The following is a 20,503-nucleotide window of genomic DNA, read 5'->3' as shown; positions in this document are numbered from 1 at the left end:
CCTAAAAGATGATTTATTTTATCAATTATAAGCATGTTCAAAAAAGTTATTAGTTATCATTTATCAAAAGCCAATCCACATATATAAGCCAAATCAAATAATTATCACATCAACAACTTTTTAAGTAAACCACTTTAATTAATAATGTCTAATTGAAACCACAAGTCACAATTATGAAAAGAACTAAAAATCCCATAGGTTAAAAGTATCAAGTATAATACAAGTGTTACATTCCTCAACATTAGAAACAAAGAAAACGTGAAAAAAAAAATGAAAAAATACATTGTAGCTTACGCTACGGACGCTACGCGCTACGTAGCTGTAGCGTACGCTACAACCCCTGTAGCGTACGCTATAGGGGATTTACGCTATTTGGGACGCTACGTAGCGCTACAGCCACGCTACACTACGTAGCGTACGCTACCACTACGCTACTGGCACTATTCGAAGCACTGATTCTTTCATTGGATAGTCACTGCCTGTGCTCGGGCCAATTCTATCGTCACTGCCTGTGCTTGGGCCAATTCTATCTCCTCTCTCATGGTGGATGATGTTAAGTTAGTGGATAAAGGTTTTGTTCGTGATGCTACAATTGAGTTTTATGTTGATCTTCTTTTGGATGAGGGCTGAGAAAGACCTGCTTCGGATCATTTGAATTTCGATCATTTTTCCTTGGAGGATGCTCTCAATCTTGAGATGCCCACTAGTCTTGAGGAGATTAAGAAGGTCGTTTGGGATTTGAGATGGGATAAAGCCCCAGGGCCTGATGGTTTACCTCTGGCTTTCTTCCGAATAATTTGAATTTTGATCATCTTTCTTTCGAATGAGGGCTTGAAAAGACCTGCTTTGGTTAATTTGAATTTTGTTCATCTTTCCTTGGAGAATACTCTCAGTCTTCAGATGCCCATTACTTTTGAGGAGATTAAGAGGGAAGTTTAGGATTTGTGAAGGGATAAAGCCCCAGGGCCTAATGGTTTTCCTCTGGCTTTCTTCCAATCCTTTTGGAAATGGTTAAATTGGATCTTTTTGCCTTTGCGGAGGATTTGTTTGCCTCGGCCTTTCTCCCGAAAGAATTGGGTTTCATTTTCTCGGCCCTTGTCCCTAAGAAAGAAGGTGTGAATTATCTCAAGCACTTTAGACCTATCGGTCTCCCTGTGAACCATATGTCAATTTGCCATCCTTTGTCATAGAGACATTTGGGTATCTAATATCATCATACTTAGCAAGCTTATATCTATAGTGCTGAGGTGTACCTCATTTCATCGTACTAGGCATGCTTGTATCCATAGTTCCAAGGCGTCGTATAGGATGCCACATTCTTCCTTGATCTCCTTGGTGCATGCTTTCCACCCCTCTTCGTGCAACACTATTACATCACTCCTACCTCATCTGTGCTTTCATCTCCTTCAGAACATTAGGGCGGTCTTTTATGTTTGATAACTCTTGCCAAATACTCCTTCAACTGGGACGCTTCACTCCTCGATATACAACAGCAATAATAACAAATAAACCTGTATATGTTCTCCTTAATTGGCTTTTCATGTTGCCAACTGATGTCAGGTTGACTACTTGGCATTTTAGACTCCTTGTAGAATGAAATAAGATGATTAAAAGTTGGAAATAGTAATTATTTGTGTTTTGAAAATATAAAAGAGCATCGCCAATCTGTAGATCAGCCTACACTCATCAACATATATTTTATCCACGCTTACATTGCAATTTTAAAGGGTGAATATGAAAGAAATTTGGATTTCCCCAATTTCTTTCACTTTTTGCCTATAAAAATCAAAATTTCTTGCTTGAAATTCATGTCAATGCATGAAACTCATGCAGAGATACGTATTGCTACTTGTTTTCCTTATAATCTGTAGAAAAAAAATGTATTAGAAAAACCTTTTCTCACCTTTGGGGTTCTAGCCTGGATTTGCTCTTGTATCACGATTTCTCTACCAAATTCATATTGTGATGTGAAACAGCTTCCCCCGCACAAAAAAGAAAAAAAAGCTCTTTCTTTAAATATTTTTGTAATTCTGAATATCAATCGAATACCGCATGCATCGCTCGATTGATCTTATTTATACAACATTTCTCACACCTATATATCCTGATAAATTGCATATCACAATACATTGACATTATCACTGATGCATGGTATGTTTTGTTATACAACCCAGTTTCGTATTGCTGACCTGCAAATACTCGTAGTATCAGCCAATACTATTGATACATAGGACGCTGATCATGGGGATCTGCTAAAAGTTACATTACCTGTTTGTACATGTGGATGAGTAGAGTGGGGAAGGTGTCTTTAATCTAATTTCAGTTGCAATTGGATAGCAAACATCTCAAGTGCTAATCTGAAAGAAACAAATCTATCAAATTTTTTGTCAATGACGTTAAAATTTTATTTTAAATTTGAAGCATAAATAAATACATCCTAAGAGATGGAAAGCATTTTGGCATGGAGATCTTGTGGTACCCTCTTTTGCTTGAGTATTGGCCATATTATCATTCCCACTTCTGGTTGCATGGTTAAACAAAATGTTTGACCCATTCACTAGGTCGTAAATCTAGTCAAAGATAAAGGATTAAGCACCGAGGCTCGGCACACCTGTGAGATTCCCAAGACCCCATACTCCTTGAGTCCCCTTCCACCAAGAAGTCTCAAGAATAGAGTGAAGGAGCAAATTCTCAGCCCATCTCTAAAGGCATTCATTCCCACCTCATTTGAATCACACCACTCCACTATTACAGAGAAAGTTGTTTTGATGCTACCATTCATCATGCAAGCACATTGGTCATTATATTTTATTCTCTCCATGTGGATGTTGGATACATGGTACTGTCTTCTAGAGATCTCAGAAGCATTCATTTGGTTGCAATTTATCTCATCTCAAGATACAGTCAGGCATTGCCTTATCTATGATCATTATATTATACTATCTCCATGTAGATGTTGGAGGCATGGTTGGTACTGTCGTCTCAAAATCTCGGAAGCATTCATTTGGAGGCAATTTATCTCATCTTGAGATACGGTCAGGGATTGTCTTTTCTAGGCATTAACCTTGGCTGATTGTCTTTTTTGAGCTTCTCGGGTTATGCTGAAGTGGCCTCAGTGAAAGTCAAGAACTCAAGATGGAACGAAAACCATCTGGTTACAATGTATTTCTAGGTGATTGTGTGGTTTATAGAAGAGATTAACGGTTTATTTCCGTAGCATGATTGAGAAAATGACAGCTATCAATTACGCCCATGGGTCAACCTGCTCATAGCCTGAGCGTGGAAGAGACTTGTTGGATCAGTAGCTTGTAATCATGTCCACGGACCAGCCTGACCATTCACCTATGTTAAGGTTTCATACCGTTGTAAATTCTGATCATAATGTAACATCAAACCTTTCTGTCATACATAATTACCAGGTAACCACATCCCTACTGCTTTTTCTATTTCCTTTCTTGAGGATATGCTAGTGTAATAAGAAAATCAATGGTCTGAGCAATTACGTTCTTTCCATGTATGGTAAATAATTTTACGAGAGCTTTGCTAAGCCCACACGCATGTACAAGTCAGCTAATGCACACACCACCCGTGCCAGCGTGGCAGACAGGCACAATATCCAATCATCCATCAGGTGGAACTCACTGTGTAGATGTTGCTGTCTAGAGATAAAGATGGTCCACCCAGTAGGTGTTCCATGATATTAGAAGTGGATGGGTTGAAAACTTCATACCATTTTTTCACTACCGTACATTTGCTCAGTTCAATGTGGCCATCTGACTAGTGGAAGAACACGATCCTTTGGGAAAATGCTATCAAGTCCGGATGATTTTCCAATAGCATTTTTCTGAAGATTTTGGGATTTGATTAAGGCGGATATGTGCAGCTTTTTGTATGAGTTTTGTGATAAGAATTGTTTGGCTTCAGAGTTAGGGGCTACATTTATAGTTATAATCACTAATAAAGGTACATTTGTAGTTATAATCACTAATAAAGGTGTTGAAAGTTTGTAGGATTTTAGGCCTATTAGTCTGTTGGGTAGTCCTTGCAAGATATTGGCGAAAGTTCTAGCCTCTAGATTTAGAGTTGTGTTGGGCGAAGTTATTTTGGTAGCTCTAAGGGGCTTTTGTGGAAGGTAGGCAAATTGTGGATATCTTTTTGGTGGCAAATGAATGCATTCATTCTACCATCATGAATGGCACGAACAATATTGTTTGCAAGTTAGACATTGAAAATGCTTATGATCATGTGGATTGGGATTTCTTGGATGACATATTACAAAGGCTAGGATGTGGGGCTATATGGCCAAGTTGGATTTAAAAATGTGTCACTTCTGCTAAGTTTTCAGTTATGGTGAACGGATCTTGGAACGTTCTTTTTTTTTATTTTTATTTTTTGCAGCATCTAGAGGTCTATGGCAGGGAGATCCACTCTCCCCATACTTATTTGTAGTGGTGATGGAAGCTTTGGGTAGGATGTTAGATAAAGGGGTGGTGTTGGGATTGATGGATAAATCAGATGTTCAGATTTCTCATTTGCACTATGCGGATGACACTATAACTTTGTGAAGCAAACGAAGGTTATGTCGAAAATTTTCGTTTTATTATTATTAGTTTTCAGGTGGTATCGGGCCTTAAAGTTAATATATCCAAAAGTGAAATTTTGGGGGTGGAAGCGTCGAGAGAGGAGACAAATCTGTTTGCAAGGATGCTCGGGGGCAGGTTAGGCTCTTTCCCTACCACATATCTCGGTTTCCCCCATTGCATTGGAAAACCGTCGGTTCATATTTGGGATCGGGTGATTGAAAGGTTCGTGGTCAAGCTTTCTTGGAGAAAATCCCACCAACTCTCTATAGGGGCTAGAATAACCAATGATTAAATCGGTAATGTCTAATATTCCAGTGTACTCATTGCTTGAATTATCTCCGATATTATTGAAATATCTTAGATATTATCATTATCTCCAGCTTGGTGATACCTATAACACTGGTAGCGATACCGATAACACTGGCAATATTAGAAATTCCAAGCATTAACAATGTATTGCTAAGTACCGCCAACGAATCGATATCACTAATATTTTCAATTGTGTAAATTCCAAGCGTCGCTTGTATTATTAATGTATCGATATCGCCAATGTATTGCCAATATTTCCAACCCTATAAATTCTAGGTGACACTTGTATCACAAGCGCAGCAACAATATTTCAATAACATCACTAACGTAAAGATATCACAAAAAGTTTGTTTATTAAAAAAAATTCCATTTCAAATTGTTTTTTTTTAATGAGCGTATTGTTGTTATGCAGTTTTCAATTTGCCGTTGCTAACATTGATAATATCTCATTATTATCATTATCGCAACATGCATGGTATCAAGACTACAATCTTTTGTTTCCTTTCCTGTTGTTAATGATTTCTTTGAAAAATATCACAAGTTGTCAACATTTTGCAATATCAATGGATGTTTGGAAAGAAGGTTGGATGGACGGGATGGTTAGCAAAACTTGCAAATTGTTCTTACGATGACACACATGTTTTTAAGCCCCCATTAAATGGAAACATATTGTGTATACATTCTTTTTACAATTTTTTTATTCCTAAATATGCAAATATGTGTATTTTAGCATCTCTTGAAGTTTCACTGAAAATTCTACCGTTTTCCCCATGTTTTCTTGCATTTCTAGTTATCAACAATATTATTGGCGATACCGATATTGTTTCCATATCCCCGACCAGCGAAACTTGTAGCGATACCGATACTTCGAACACTGGGTGTACTTCATGTCTCTTTTTAAATGTCCAAAGTTGGTGATTGAAAAATTAGATGAGGAGGGATTTCTTGTGGAAAGGCGTGGACGATTCCCACAAATTCCATCTAATGTCATGGAAAGAGGTATGTAAACCTACGATCAGGGGGAGTAGGAATTAGGTTATTGGACAAGTTCTGTTTAACATTGTTAGGTAAATGGGTGTGGAGATTTGGGGTAGAGAAGGATGTGCTTTGGAGAGTGGTGTTAGCGAAGAAATATGGTACTGAAGATAGTGGGTGGTGGATTAGATCATCTTCTCTCTATAGTGCTTCTCATGTGTGGAAAGGGGTGGCGTTGGTCAAATCCAAAGTATGGAGTGGAGTAGGTTTCTATTTGGGGAATGGAAAGACGGTTAGATTCTGGGAGGATAGATGGGCGAGGGAACAAAAACTTAGTGATCTTTACCCCCGGTTGGCGGGTATTGCTGTAGAAGTGGATTTGAGGGTAGATTCTTGCTTTTCAGTGATCGGTGGTAACTTCGTGTGGGCTCCTCCTTACAGGTGGAATTTGGATGATGATGAAGCCACAGAATTTTCGTGCCTGATGGGCAAGCTATCATCTTTCGTTCCCGTCATCTCAGAGTGCGATGCCATGTTATGGTTACAGGCAAAATCTGGAAAGTTCATAGTTAAATCTTCATACATGGCTCTCCTCAATGCGGCCCTTCCAGTGGTAGCATGTCTGACTGGGTTCATTTGGCGATACGGGGCTCTCCAAAGGTGGTGGCCTTGGTGTGGCTTGTTGGTAGAAAAAAGGTGCTAACAGTAGACAACCTGTGCAAGCAGAATTTCATACTTCCAAATATGTCTTATGTGCACGAGGGATGAAGAATCAGTGGACCATCTGTTCCTTTATTCTGTTTCTGCTAAGTCAGTATGGGCCGCCCCTAATTCTGCGGACAGTCTTTTCCTGATGTGGCATGAGGGAGGTTTAAAGAAATCCAGGGCAAGAGTATGGCGATTATGCCTATTGGCAGGTATATGGGTCATTTGGGTAGAAAGAAACGAGCGTTGTTTCAGGAATCGTAAACTCGATTCATATCAGGTTTTCAGCAAAGCCAAATTGCTTGTGATTGAATGGGTTTTGTCATCAAAGTTAGTGGGGGTGTTTCTGGAAAGCTGGGAGGGTTTGTAGCCTTTTTCTTTTTCTTTTTCTGTTTAGTTCCGAGTTTCTGCTCCTTTTAATAAAGTTATCACAGTTTCTATATATATATATATATATATATATAGTACCCTTCTAATGGCAATGGATGGCTTGGATATTTCACCTGTCTGCCATGCTGGCATATTTGGCAGCATGCACATTAGCTGACCTGTACATGCACGTGGGCTCAGCAAAGGTCATTTATGAACATTGCACTTGCTAATGGTAATAAACAAAAGAGTTTTATTTTAATTTTTTTATTCTTGATTGGTAACCAAAGGGGCTTTCATCACCATTTTGTTTTCTTAGTCCACTGCATGACATTATCATCAGACTGACATTATTCATTCAGATAAATCTCTGTTTATTGAGTTAGAGGTTTCCATTATGTGAAGGGTGTATAAATTGTGGGATCCGGAATCTCAGTAAGAGTATAGTTTACTGATGCTCCCAATTCCGGATGTGGGAGGCCCATGGCTATCCATTCCGCTGCTTTGATGGGCCCTGCGGTCCCACTGTGGATGGAGAATGCTCAAAGGTCTTCCAATTGGAAGATCCTAACAGTTCCATCTTTGGCCTTTTCTCTGCCAAATATGGACCAGGGCAGTATTTTTAAGTTTAACTGTCTATTTGTTAGCCACACTCTGTAAGTCGCATATCAAAGGCTTAGGATCTTTTCAATCAGGCAGAGTTTTGGGGCACCAAATATTAAAGTTGGGGCCCATCAAATCAATGATCTGGTTGACCTTACCGCGGGCTGCACAAGTATGCAATTGGAAATTTGAAAGCATTGGATGAGGCTCAGGACTATATAACTTCATAGTAACATGGTTGTGTATCTTCTTGAAATTTCCTTTGGTTGAGGTTTTTTGTCTTACTGATTCCCATGTTGCTTGGCAGCAATTATTTCTCTTGGATTTGTGACAATCCACACCTTCTCGATGGTCATTGCTTTCAATGGATATGCAGAAGGGAGGAAAACAGATCAAATATTGGTTCCAGTGGTTCATTTTGTTGCAGCTATGGCGGTAACTATCAAATCAAAATAGATTCAAGCATTTGAATACTTTGTCGCTATATTATCTCATCCTGAAATCATAATGCTGCTTGCATCCTTTAGATAGTTCTTTGTTTTTGGGTTGATTTTCATTGCTGGAAATCAAAATTCATAGCTGGGAAGAGCTTTGAAACTTGCTACTAATAAGTGTCCTTGGATGGGCATCTGCTGCTGGTATTTTGTACCATTGATCATGGATATGTTTATTTCAGAATATGCTGGGATGTGGTTTATCTTTTTTCTTTAAAGACTTGAAAGAAGGATATTATTGATATATGATCGGTTGATTATATATGACCAGGATGTGGTTTTCTTTTCTTTTCTTTTTCGAAAGGCTACCAGAATGTGGTTTTACCTTTTCTTTTCCAGTAAAAACTCAAAAGAATAGACATTATTGATATATGCTGGCATGCTCTTGATTCTATCTTTCAAAAGAGGAAAAATAGAAAGTGCTCTTGATTTAGGTATGATTAGTGGTGCAACTCAGGCAGGTTGAGTCGGGTTGAGGGTCAACCCGAGCCCGACCCAACCCGCAATCCAACCGATCTGACCCGACCTGAATTCCAATCTGAGGTTCTCAACCCGAACCCAACCCCAATTCCTCTACACTCAACCCTAACCCGCCCCAACCCCAATTTCTCTATAGTCAACCCTAACCTGACCCAACCCAATCCAAATACATGGTGATTATTCCCAGCCTGATCTGAATTTGCTCAACCTGAACCCGGTGTTTTAAGTATGGACGATATCAGCCGATATATCCCACAATTAATCTTGCACCTCACTTATGCGATATGAAACACACAAGTAGTGGGATATATCCCACATGTTCGATCTGGTGAGTATTTTCGATTTTCGATCCTTTTTTTTTTCCCCTGTAAATCACATTAAATCAGTGTCAAATTGTTACAAATTCACGATTTTTCATGTTTTGCATGAAAAATAATGGATTTGGAAGAGATGGGCCGAGTTGTGGAAAATTAAAAAAAAATAAAATTAATTTTTCACAAATCGTTTGCAATCTGTGTCCAAACATAAAATCAAACATGTATGTAAACCTGATCTAGTTATTCGTCTTTTACTTTTGAATGTATTGCTTGTGCTTCCACTTGTCTTACATTTATAAATTATATGAATAGACTTTGAATATACTTGCATCAATTCAATTAGACAACGCATAGATTAGGTCCCCACATAAAGAAAACCTATTATGTGCATTTGTTTTTTTTAATGTTTTGATTTGTAAGTGTATATTGATGTCTTTTTTAGCAATCATTGTAGTTTCATTGAAATTTTCGACCAATTTCCCAATCTTTCCCCATTTTTTCCAACAACAACAATACATTACGCTATACAACCGGTATATCTCAATGCGATAACCGATGCATATCCATATCCCAAGGGTGTGATACGTAACGCGATACTGATATTTCAAACACTGCCTGAACCCATGATTTCACGTTGGGTTGGCATTTTCCAACCCTAACCCAACTAGAAGACTCCGACAACCCAACCTGAACTCAGGTCGGGTCTTTTGGGTTCAGGTTTGGGTTGACCCGAACCCAACTTGAAGCCCTAGCTATGATTGGTTGAATGACTACAATAACACTTAAATACTCAACTAAGAACCTAGCAACAACCTAAATCTCAACTTAAAACTTGGTCAACTATGTGAGTTTTTCAAGTCTAAAATGTTCATGTGGGAAGAGAGGCAAATGATTTGGTGATATGTTGGGCAGAGAAGGTGCCGGTCAACCTCTTGCGTTGGGAATTCAGTTCCTCTGATGTATTCTCTTGCTTATTAATATAATTTCATTACTTCTAAAAAAAGTATAGATGCCCATGTATTAATCAGATTTTTATTTATTTATTTATTTAATTTGGAGTTTCTCGGATGCTAGAATGATTACTCGGTTTTAGCTCTTCTTTCTGACCATTGTGACTCTCATCTACGATTTCCCAATTGAGTCATCCCGGGTTTTATAAAAGCTGAGTTGCCCACATTTGCATGGTTGACTGGGTGAAATTGGGTAACAATCAAGTGTTTAAAATGTGGTTATTGATAGATTGAGAAAATATTACGCATGGTTTATGAGTAGTATAGCTGGTGCCGTAGGTTGTACTGGTACCAAAGGCATTTTTCATGTTTGTTGCAATCCAAGGCACCATTCTTTGAGCTGTAGTTCAATTTTGATTTTGTTATTGTTCTGATTGGCATCATTTTTTCCATTTCAGACACTGATTAATCTTGTGCCTGGGGGTTGCATTGTTGGTGTTCCTGTCCTCTACTTCATGGTGATCTTGACCTTGCTGCATTGCGGGAAGATGGTATGGAGGCGACTCACCGAAACTCCAATCGGGCGGGTGAATATGTAGCTGTCACTTCATTTTATAGTCCTGTCTGACACCATCCTTGGCAAATTTTTCATTGTATAATCACCTATATTTGTATCCTTAGATTAGAAAAGGGCAAAAAACTGATTGAATTTTGGCAGTGAGAAAATTTCCATCTTGGAGTGGTCTCGAATTTTTTTGAATCCTTTAAGAACAGTTATTTAAGGGCCTGTTTGGTTGCCACTTGAAAATGAGTCGGTCTCATTTTCTCTAGTCGTAATTATGTATCAGAGATCTTTTTTTTTTTTTTTTTGGTAGTGTGGTTTTTAGACTCAGTGACTTGGATTGACTTGTTTGGTCTCAGGTCAAGTTGTGGATTGCCCGAGTCAGGGGCTGTATCGAACCAGATTGGGTGGTGCCGAATGAGTCGACTTGGACGAGTCGTCTCAGACTCATCCGAGTCTTAAAACCACGTTTGGTAGGGATGACAAATTACAACCAACAATTTATATAAACTGTGATCTCTCATATGTAGTTGGTGTTAACTAAAATGTAATGGAACTCATTTTTTAAGTGGCAACCAAATGGGCTCTTAGCATCTCCCAACAATCTGGTCATATCAGGCATTTAGAGAATTTGAAATTGGAGTGGTTCCTGTTGATTCTTCTGTCACCAAGAAATCCATTGAACCCTATATTACATCTCCCGTCGCTGCTAGCTTGTTGAATGAAATTGGTAAAAAAATGGTTTCCTGTAGAAAATAGATACGAGAAGAGAAATGTTATTTCAACAAATTCCCATCTTTGTGCTCTGTCCAAACCCATTTACATTTTACACAAATCTTCACTCTATTTGAGAAGAGCATCTACAGGCAAGGGTACAACAGCTTATGGTAGTGTACCGTCTATCACACCAACATGCCACTTCTGTAGGAAATCAGTTCCAAGAAAACAATAGGTTCCACTTAAAAAAATTAGGCTCTCACTAGGTGGGCCACCCCTGTATATTGAGTAAGACCTTGGTTTGTCCATTGAGCCTTACTGGATGATCTATGCACCAAAATGGTCACAGATGGAAAATCCTATCCCTTTGACAAAGTGGCCACAAATAGATGGCTGAGAGAAATATGGCAAGAATTCGCATTCAACCTGCAGAGTGGCTTGTCCTCTTGACCAGAAACAGTGAAAATTTGATGCATGGTTCATATATGGGGAAGCCCACCATGTCGATGATTTAGACAAACTGAACTGTGGGCCCCAATTGTACGAGCTGACCACATTTCTCCATATAAGAAGTTGGACCCACGTGTGACATGATCGACATGGGAGACGGCTTTAGCTGTGACCTGAACGAATCCGGTGATGTGAGTGGGGCTCACCTTGATGTGTGCATTGTATATCTTAGCCGCAATCCATTTTGTGAGATCATTTTATGGCATGGATCCAAAAATGAAGCAGATCCAAACTTCAGGTGGACAACACTACAAGCAGCAGTGGTGAATGACCATTAAAAACTACTTGTGGGCCACGAAAATTTTGGATCAAATCTGATATTTGTGTTTTCCCTTCATTCATGTCTGTGTGACCATATCAACAGCTTGAATGACAAAAAAACATCACGGTGGATGCTAGGAAGTTTTTAATGGTGGGGCATTCAATGACAGCTGTTTCCTGTGGTGTGGTCCATCTGAGATATGTATCTGCTTCATTTTTGGGCCCGTGCCCCTAAAATGAGTTGGCAAAATGGATGAAGGGCGTTGTATAACATCGAGGTGGGCCCTCCACAGTCAAGGACCACATCCACAAGTTGCCTCCATTTTAACAGAGCTGTGGAACTCCAGGTCCTCCAGCTGAACAGTGGGCCTCACCATTTCCTGTGAGATTTAAATGTAACATTATGACAGGTTTGAAAGGGAATTGAGTGGATCATATTGGCTGAGGCAGATGGGGGACGCTTTACTGCAGAATTTCACGATCGATCATCAACCACAGTTTCTAAGTCTATGGATCACATTAACTGAGGCAGAGGCAGAGGCAGTTGAAGACGTTTAATGCAGAATTACACCCGTTTATTCTCAACTACAGACTGCAAATAACCTCCATTCTGCCCATCTGAATTACCCTATATTGAAAACAGGGAAAAAGAAAATAAAAAAAAATAAATCCAACTCAACTCAACTCAACTCGGCCGAGTCAACTCAGTCAGATTTCATCAGGACTTGGGAAACAAAAAAAAAATAAATTTATTTGATTTGGCAGAGGCTCAGTGAACCTCAGTTAAGAATAGATAAGTGAATTCACCTCTACTTAAGACTCAGTTTGTCTCGATGGAACCCTGGAATAACCCAAGAAAGCTCGACAAAACGACTCTCCCAATATTACAACTATTTATATGGGACTCACATGCTGAGTGGACGACATCTATATTTTTGGGAAAACTTGTACAAGATCAAGCCAACCTGATGGATGGATGGATTGAATCTCACACCAATGTGCCATGCTGGCACGTGTAGCTTGCAGCTCATGTACATGAGCTTGTACATGTGCCATGCTGGTATATTCGAAATATACCAAAGCCTTTGGTGTTCAGGAGTCGAGAGAACTCCAACTGAGTTTACCCAACTCGAGTTGATTCCTGAGCAAGTCCAATTCATGAGTTTTTGTAATTAGCAACTAGAGAGAGTATTCAAGACAACTCACCCTCCAAACTATTTCGGTATGTGTGGCCCACCTAAATCACATGTGGGCCAGCAGTTTTTTTTTTGCCTCAAGCCTACATTTTGTTCTCTCATGTAACGGTTGGAGTGGAAAGTTTCTCTTCCAATTTTTCCTTTGTTGTGGTCCACCTTAATCACAAGTCAGCCTAATTTTTCAGTCATGTGAATTACACATTGAATGGTGGATTTCAAGTATGCATCACTGTGGGACCCTAGGAAATCAAGGGTGGGCATTTGTCTTGTAGCTATGTATGCTGATGCATTAATAAAAAAAATAAAAAAATTGTCCCATGTCCAAGAAATTGCACCATAGTTTAAGGTCCACCCAATGGATAACTTCCGACATGTTAAGTTATTGTGAAATCCAAACCTTCTAATAAGTTGGCCCCACTATGAGGATCACTTAGTGCAAACATCATCTTATCCACTCATCAAGTGATCGATACTATAGAAAATAGTGTATATCCAAAGGTAAATAATAAAATAAAATTTTGGCAACTTGATGAGTGGATAGGGATAGTTTTCATAAAAAATGTTGATGTGGATTCAATCCATTGAACATCCTGGATGTCCCATTCACGTGGTAAATAAGAAGTTATACGTGAGGTGGATAAGACTTGTACCCTCACAAGGATTTTTATGGGATGCCAACCTTGATTTTTGATGGGGCCTACCGAGATGTATATGTGAGATCCACTCCAACCATTAGATGTATAATCTCACATGTTAAGCATATGGAAAAAAGAAATTAGGTTGTAATTAAGGTGGGGCACACCAATGGAAAGAGTTGGGAGAGACATCCACTATTAATTTTTACATGGCACACAATGATAATTATATAAAATCCACTCCAACCATTGGATGAAACACCAAAACTTAGACCTTAGGCCTAACATTTAGGCCCATAACATTATTTAGGTAGGCTACAGCAAGAGAAAAAGTTTGCAGGGTGAAAGTTGCATATTTACTCTTTATAATCGTGTAGTTTACCTGAACAATGGATGGAGCTGACTTTTGGTTCCTAATCTAAAATAGGATGACGCATCTGATGGGCCCCACCCAACACAATAACTTTCCCTTGCTGCCAATTTGTAAACATGCCCTAAGTTTCTTTCTTATTATAGGATTACCCTTCTAATAGTCATAGGCGGGCCGAGCCGCATTTGGGCACGGCTGCACACAGTCCAAGCCCAACATAATTGAAAAAAGGGCTTGCATTTTAATCCTGAGCCCCACCCTTGGGCCTGATAATGATTGGAAACAATGTCTAGGGCAACGCTCACCCTCCAAATTAGTTCCCTTGGTGTGGCCCATTTAAACCATGTATAGGTTTAACCTTTGGGACCTAGGCCTACATTTTGGTGTAGAATGGTTAGAGTGACATCACATAATCATCATAGTGGGCCCTATAAAAATCAAGGGTGGATGTCTCTCCCAACTATTTTATTCAGTGTGGTCCACCTGAATCACATGTCAAACCGATTTATTTTTTTTATCCCTAAGCCTCATGTGGGATTACACATCCAATTAGATGGAGTTGAGTGGATCTGGCATAGACTTCAAGGTACGCCCTGTAAAAAATCAAGGTCACTTTTTTATGACCTTAATTACATATCGAATGGTCTAAGCATATTTCACAAACACATCGCGGTGGGACTGACGCATGGATGAACGTGATGAGGATAACTACTCCGAATCCACGGAGCTTCTCTGGACTCCTCACAGAGACTTCTCGAATTCACGAGGAAAGAAAGCAGAAAATAGAAATAAATTCTAAGAAATTCGAAATTGATTAATTGATAAATAAAAACAAGTTCACAACCCTTTAAATAGGGGTACCAAGCAATGGGAAAGAAATTAGAATCAAACTACAACTCAAACTCCTAGAATCCGTGACTTACTATAAATAGTAAACTTACTATTTATAAACGGTCGTGATGTCTACTAGTGCGCAAGGTTTTCGGCCAAAAATAGTAAGCATCCTATTTGGCTTCACCAAACCGTTCTCCTAATTATTCTAAGCTCTTTTCACGTTAGGCGCAACTCCTAAAGCCCGACGGATGAAGAGTTATAATCAAACTAAAACTTACTATTTATAGTAAAAACGAAATTAAAATAGGAAACGACCGTCGATCCAGGGGTTTTTCGCAATTCCGGGCTGCGCAACCCGGCATAGCGGGGTTGGTTGGCTTCAGTAGCTCGTTCTACCCCAAAATCATATATTTTACGTCAGATAACTCATTCCGGATTGTAAGATACGCCCGATTTAAGGTTCGATGGTCTAGATCACTTTTGTCGTCGACCGGGCCTTTTTTGATCCATCTTGGCCATGTAACTGTCCGCGACCCGCTCTACATCAGGGACCCTAAGAAATCAAGGGTGAGCGTTGTTTAGGACCGATATATTAAAAAAGAGAATGTCTCAAGTGACAAGTCCAATTAGTTGGACTCTGCACTAAGTAGATAACTTCCTACCTGTTTGTTAAGTGCTTGCGAAATCCAATCTTCCCAGTAGATTGGCCTCACCATGAGAATCACTTAGTGCAAACATCAGCCTATCCACTCATTAAGTGACCCATACTATAAAAAAACAGTGTATAACCATTGATGAATAACAAAATAAAAGTGTAGCCACTTGATGAGTGGATAGGGATGATTTCCATGAAAAATGTTGGTCACTGGGGGTCCCATTCACTTAATAAATTGAAGTGAACTACATGATTGGAAACAATGTCTAAGGACAACGCCCACCTTCCAAATCATTTCCCTTGGTATGGCCCATTTGAATCATATATCGATTTGACTTTCGGGCACTATGCCTAAATTTTGGTGCAGAGTCTGATGGTTGGAGTGGACATCATATAATCATCACGGTGGGTCCTTTAAAAGTCAAGGGTGGATGTCTCTCCCAACGGTTTTCTTTGTTGTAGCCTACCCAAATCACATGATTTTTGAAAAAAAAGATCCACTCCCACCATTAGACCATTCGATGTGTAATCTCATGTTAAACATAGATCCAAAAAACTAGGCTTACTTCTAGTGAAGGTAGCACACCAATGGAAAGACTTGGGAGAGATGGTCCACCCTTGATTTTTATAGGGCTCACTATGATTATTATATAATCTAATCTAACCATTAAAATGCCACACCAAAACTTAGAACGTCCCAATATTCATGCCCATATGTAATTTAGGTGGGCAAAGTTGTCCTGTTTGTTATTTCTCTCATCGGGTAGTCTACCTGAATAATGGATGATGCTGATTTTGGTTTGTGGACCTAACACATCCGGTGGTTATGGTGGATTTAACAAAAACACCGTGGTACAGGCCACCTAATACAGCATCATTTCCATAACTGGATTGAACAAAAACACCATGATGCAGGCTACCCGACTTTCGAAGCAGGGCCTAAGTTGTATTACAGAATTGCCCTTCTCATAATAGTCATAGGCAAGCCGACCACATTCGAGCTGGGCTATACACGGTCCATGCGCACGCGACTGAAAATTAGGCTTGCATTTTAAGCCCGAGCCTGACCCTCGAGCCTCATACCATAGCCTATGTGCAGCCAGAGGCGAGACAGACTCATATTATATATCACACGTGCTTCAATTAAATAAGGAAGGGAATTTCACAAAATAAAACAATTATTTTTTTTAAAAAAGGATTCTTAATAAGCTATCTTATTAATTAATTTAAGTAAAATTATCATTGGAAGCTAGGGTAGACCCCACCGTGATGATATGTGAAATCCATCCTGTCCACCCCCGGCCTGGGGCTCAAAAATCAGCCCCATCTATAATTTAGGTGGAATACATGAAACAATCCCAGAGCTACGCCCACCCTCCAAATCATTTCCCTTGGTGTGGCATAGGGCGTAACTTTTGGCCCTAGGCTGAAATTTTCATGTAGAGTCTAATGGTTGGAGTGGGCATCGTATAATCATGGCAGGTCCTTTAAAAAATCGAGGGTGAATGTCTCTCCCAATGGTTTTCTTTGGTGTGGCATACTTGTATCACATGTCTAACTGATTCTTAGGTCCCTGGGCCTAATATGGTGGAATTTCACGTCTAATGGTTGAGTAGCCCCTGCATACACCTCAAGGTAGGTTATGTGAAAAATCAAGGTGGGTATAAGGTAAAGTCTTTTTTATTTTATTTTATTTTATTTAAATATATCAGCAGAAAATTTGGGAATAGTTGGGAGATGGTCGCCTACGATTGATTTTTTTTATGGGGCCCAAACCCACTCCAACCATTAGATGTGGTTCCGGTCAAAAAATCAGGATGATCTATTATTCAGGTGGGCCACACCAAAGAAAATAGTTGAAAGAAACATACACCCTTGATTTTTACAGAGCCCAGTATGATGGTTGTATGAAATCCACTCCAACGTTACAACCCAAAAATCAATCCCATGCATGATTCAAATGGCTCCCACCAAGGGAATCAGTTTGGAGAAGGAGCATTGCCATGTACCCTATTTCCAATCATGTATGTGGTCTACCTGAATTATGGATGGGACTGAATTTTGGGCCCTAGGACTAACATGGGATGATAGACCTAATGGTTGGGATGGATTTCACAGAAACATCACAATGAAGCCCACCCACACCTTGCATAACCAACCCCAACTTCGGTTGACAAATCTATCATTAGTGAAATCCTTTCTTAAAAACAAGGATGTAAATGAGGTAGTATTTTGTAAAATTTTCAAAAAGAAACTGTATGCCTTTTTCGGATGCGAATCAGATGGCCCACGCCACCCTAGCGTGGTAGTATGCCTTTTTTTGTGGTGATGTGCGGGGCATTATGGGGCCCATTTTGATATATACGTTGTATATCCATGCGTCCATCAGTTTTTCCAACTCCTTTTAGGGCATGGTCCCAAAAATGAAGAACACATCACCACACCATTGTTGGGGTGGGTGGGCAACACCGCCTAATCCTCGTAAGGCCTTCTTAGGGCTTTTCTCATGTGGGGTCCACTAGTACATTGATGATCAAATGTAGCACTGTCAATGGGCTAGGCCTGGATTGGCTTCAACCAGATATTCAACTGTGTCTGTCGGTTGGTCTTATTCAAAATTTTAAATGTGCCTGGCCTGAGCCCAGCCCATTGACAGCCCTAATCAAAGACAAGCACATGCCTTGTAAAATCCAAGTAAGGTACAATCATATAGATGGGCCAAGAGATTGTACAGTAGTGCTTAGGATGTCGGTTTGTACAAAGTGGGGCCCATTGATCTAAAGTGGTAGTAATGTGGACCCACTATGAGTGGTGGATGCAAAACTCCAAAAACTCTCAATATCTTTGGTCTAGGGTCCAAGTGCAAACATCATCCTATCCACCTATGAAGATCACTCAGTGCAAACATCATCCTATCCACTCATCAAGTGACCCATACTATAGAACATAGTTTATAGCTAATGGTAAATAATAAAATAAAATTTTGGCAACTTGATGAGTGGATAGGAATAATTTTCATGAAAAATGCTGCTCATTGAACATCCCGGGGGTCCCATTCATGTGATAAATAAGAAGTTATCCATGAGGTGGACCAGACTTGTACCCTCGCCAACCTTGATTTTTGATGGGCCTACCGTGATGTATATGTGAGATCCACTCCGACCATTAGATGTATAATCTCACATATTAAGCATATAGAAAAAGCAACTAGGTTGTAATTAAGGTGAGACACACCAATGGAAAGAGTTGGGAGAGACATCCAACATTGATTTTTGCATGGCCCACAATGACGATTATATAGAATTCACTCCAACCATTAGATGAAACACCAAAACTTAGACTCTAGACCCAACATTTAGGCCCATAATGTTATTTAGGTGGCCTTCAGCAAGAGAAAAAGTTTGCAGGGTGAAAGTTGCATGTTTATTCTTTATAATCATGTAGTTTACCTGAATAATGGATGGAGCTGACTTTTGGTTCCCGGATTTAAAATAGGATGATGCATTTGATGGGCCCCACCTAACACAACACATTTTCCACCGCTGTCAATTTGTAAACATGTCCTTGTAGACACCCCACCCAGGCTGATATCTTGAGAAAGCTAGAACAATCCGAGAACCAAACCCTGATCCAAAACCCTAATCCCAGAACCAAACCTTGATCCCAAACCCTAATCCCAGAACCAAACCCTGATCCAAAACCCCAACCCTGACCTGAGCCATCACGAGCCATCATTCAAAGCCAAAGCTGTCACGCCTCAGACTCGGTAACCGGACTCACAAGGAACCCGATGGCTGGTTCTGGCCGCAACAGCCTCCGTAGTACCCCATTCTCGGCTCCTGAGGTAGGTTCCGATCCTGGGATCCTACAAGGAAGATTTCCATAATAGTATAATCATTTTCCAAATGAGCATACCCAAGATCACAACAAGTACATCTGAGAATAACAAAGGGCACACATCACAAAATCCAATAAGAATTTGAACTTTTACAAGTTTACATCAGGTTCAAAAGAACATACATAAGGTAATAAGGAAAGAGAGAGAAATCGGCAACACTAGAGTCCTTACTGCTCAACTCTACTCCACGCTCTGCTGCTAAGGCGTCCGCCTAGAGTCTCCTGCATGCATCAATCGTGCATAAGCTTATAGAAGCTTAGAGGGTAATGTAAGTGTGTGATATCGATGCACATAAGATTAGCAGAAAGTACGAGGAATGAACATACTCAATGAGAATATCACTATCCTTACTAGGGCTTATCATGAATACCATGCAATGAGTACCGGGAGCCATACCAAGGCAATGCATGTAGGGGCTTACACAACCAATGCTAATGTGATACAATTAATGTCAGTGCTCATATCCAGACCATATGTCAAGTACATTTTCAATCATAAGGAAATCACCGGGGTCCATAACACTGCTGAATGACTGCCGCTCTATAGACCCTGTATAGTCAAACGAGCGTAAGGGACCTTACTACTTGCCTGTGGACAACTAATCACCAGCAAGACCTGAAGGTAGCGGACCCATTTACGAGCTGATCAGACTCAGTCTAGCAATGCCTCCTCACACCAGGCAGGTAAGGCCACACCCCTATCTAACCGACTACACGACAGTGGGAATCGCGGCCTAACGGTATAAGGCCCTCCTGCGCTCATAGTTTCCACTCGGTCAAGGCGTTGGAGCAGATCCTTGGTACCATGGAAGTTTTGAGAATTTCACCGATGAGCATCCTATGCGCCTAGTATGCTCAAGTAATATTTTCGGTGTCCACTCATATGGCCATCTATTAATATCCCTGTGGAGGCAAGGCTTTGATGAAGCAAGGGCGGTATCATCACGAAATGTTATGCCAATACATGAGTCACACACACAGATCATGCACTAGCTGCAGGCACACAATGTGCATAAGGGGAGAAATTCCATCCCTCAATGACTACCACACTATACAATCAATTCATACAGATGATGCATAT

At 40.0% G+C, this 20,503-nt stretch overlaps 1 protein-coding gene across 1 annotated transcript in view; it reads left to right on the top strand.

Moving 5' to 3' along the window:
- Window positions 1-10,535, top strand: part of LOC131240104 (gamma-secretase subunit APH1-like) — a 39,540-nt gene extending 29,005 nt beyond the window's left edge. Inside the window, exons 5-6 of the mRNA XM_058238153.1 lie at window positions 7,852-7,979; window positions 10,244-10,535. Of these exons, the coding sequence (XP_058094136.1) occupies window positions 7,852-7,979; window positions 10,244-10,384 (269 nt within the window). The 3' untranslated portion in view covers window positions 10,385-10,535. The remainder of the gene's footprint in view (window positions 1-7,851; window positions 7,980-10,243) is intronic.
- Window positions 10,536-20,503: the final 9,968 nt, after the last annotated feature.

The sequence above is a fragment of the Magnolia sinica genome, chromosome 3, assembly GCF_029962835.1.
Source record: "Magnolia sinica isolate HGM2019 chromosome 3, MsV1, whole genome shotgun sequence".
Classification (NCBI taxonomy): Eukaryota; Viridiplantae; Streptophyta; class Magnoliopsida; order Magnoliales; family Magnoliaceae; genus Magnolia; species Magnolia sinica.
Note: the sequence above shows the minus strand (reverse complement) of the source record. Positions and strands in the feature narration are given on the sequence as shown.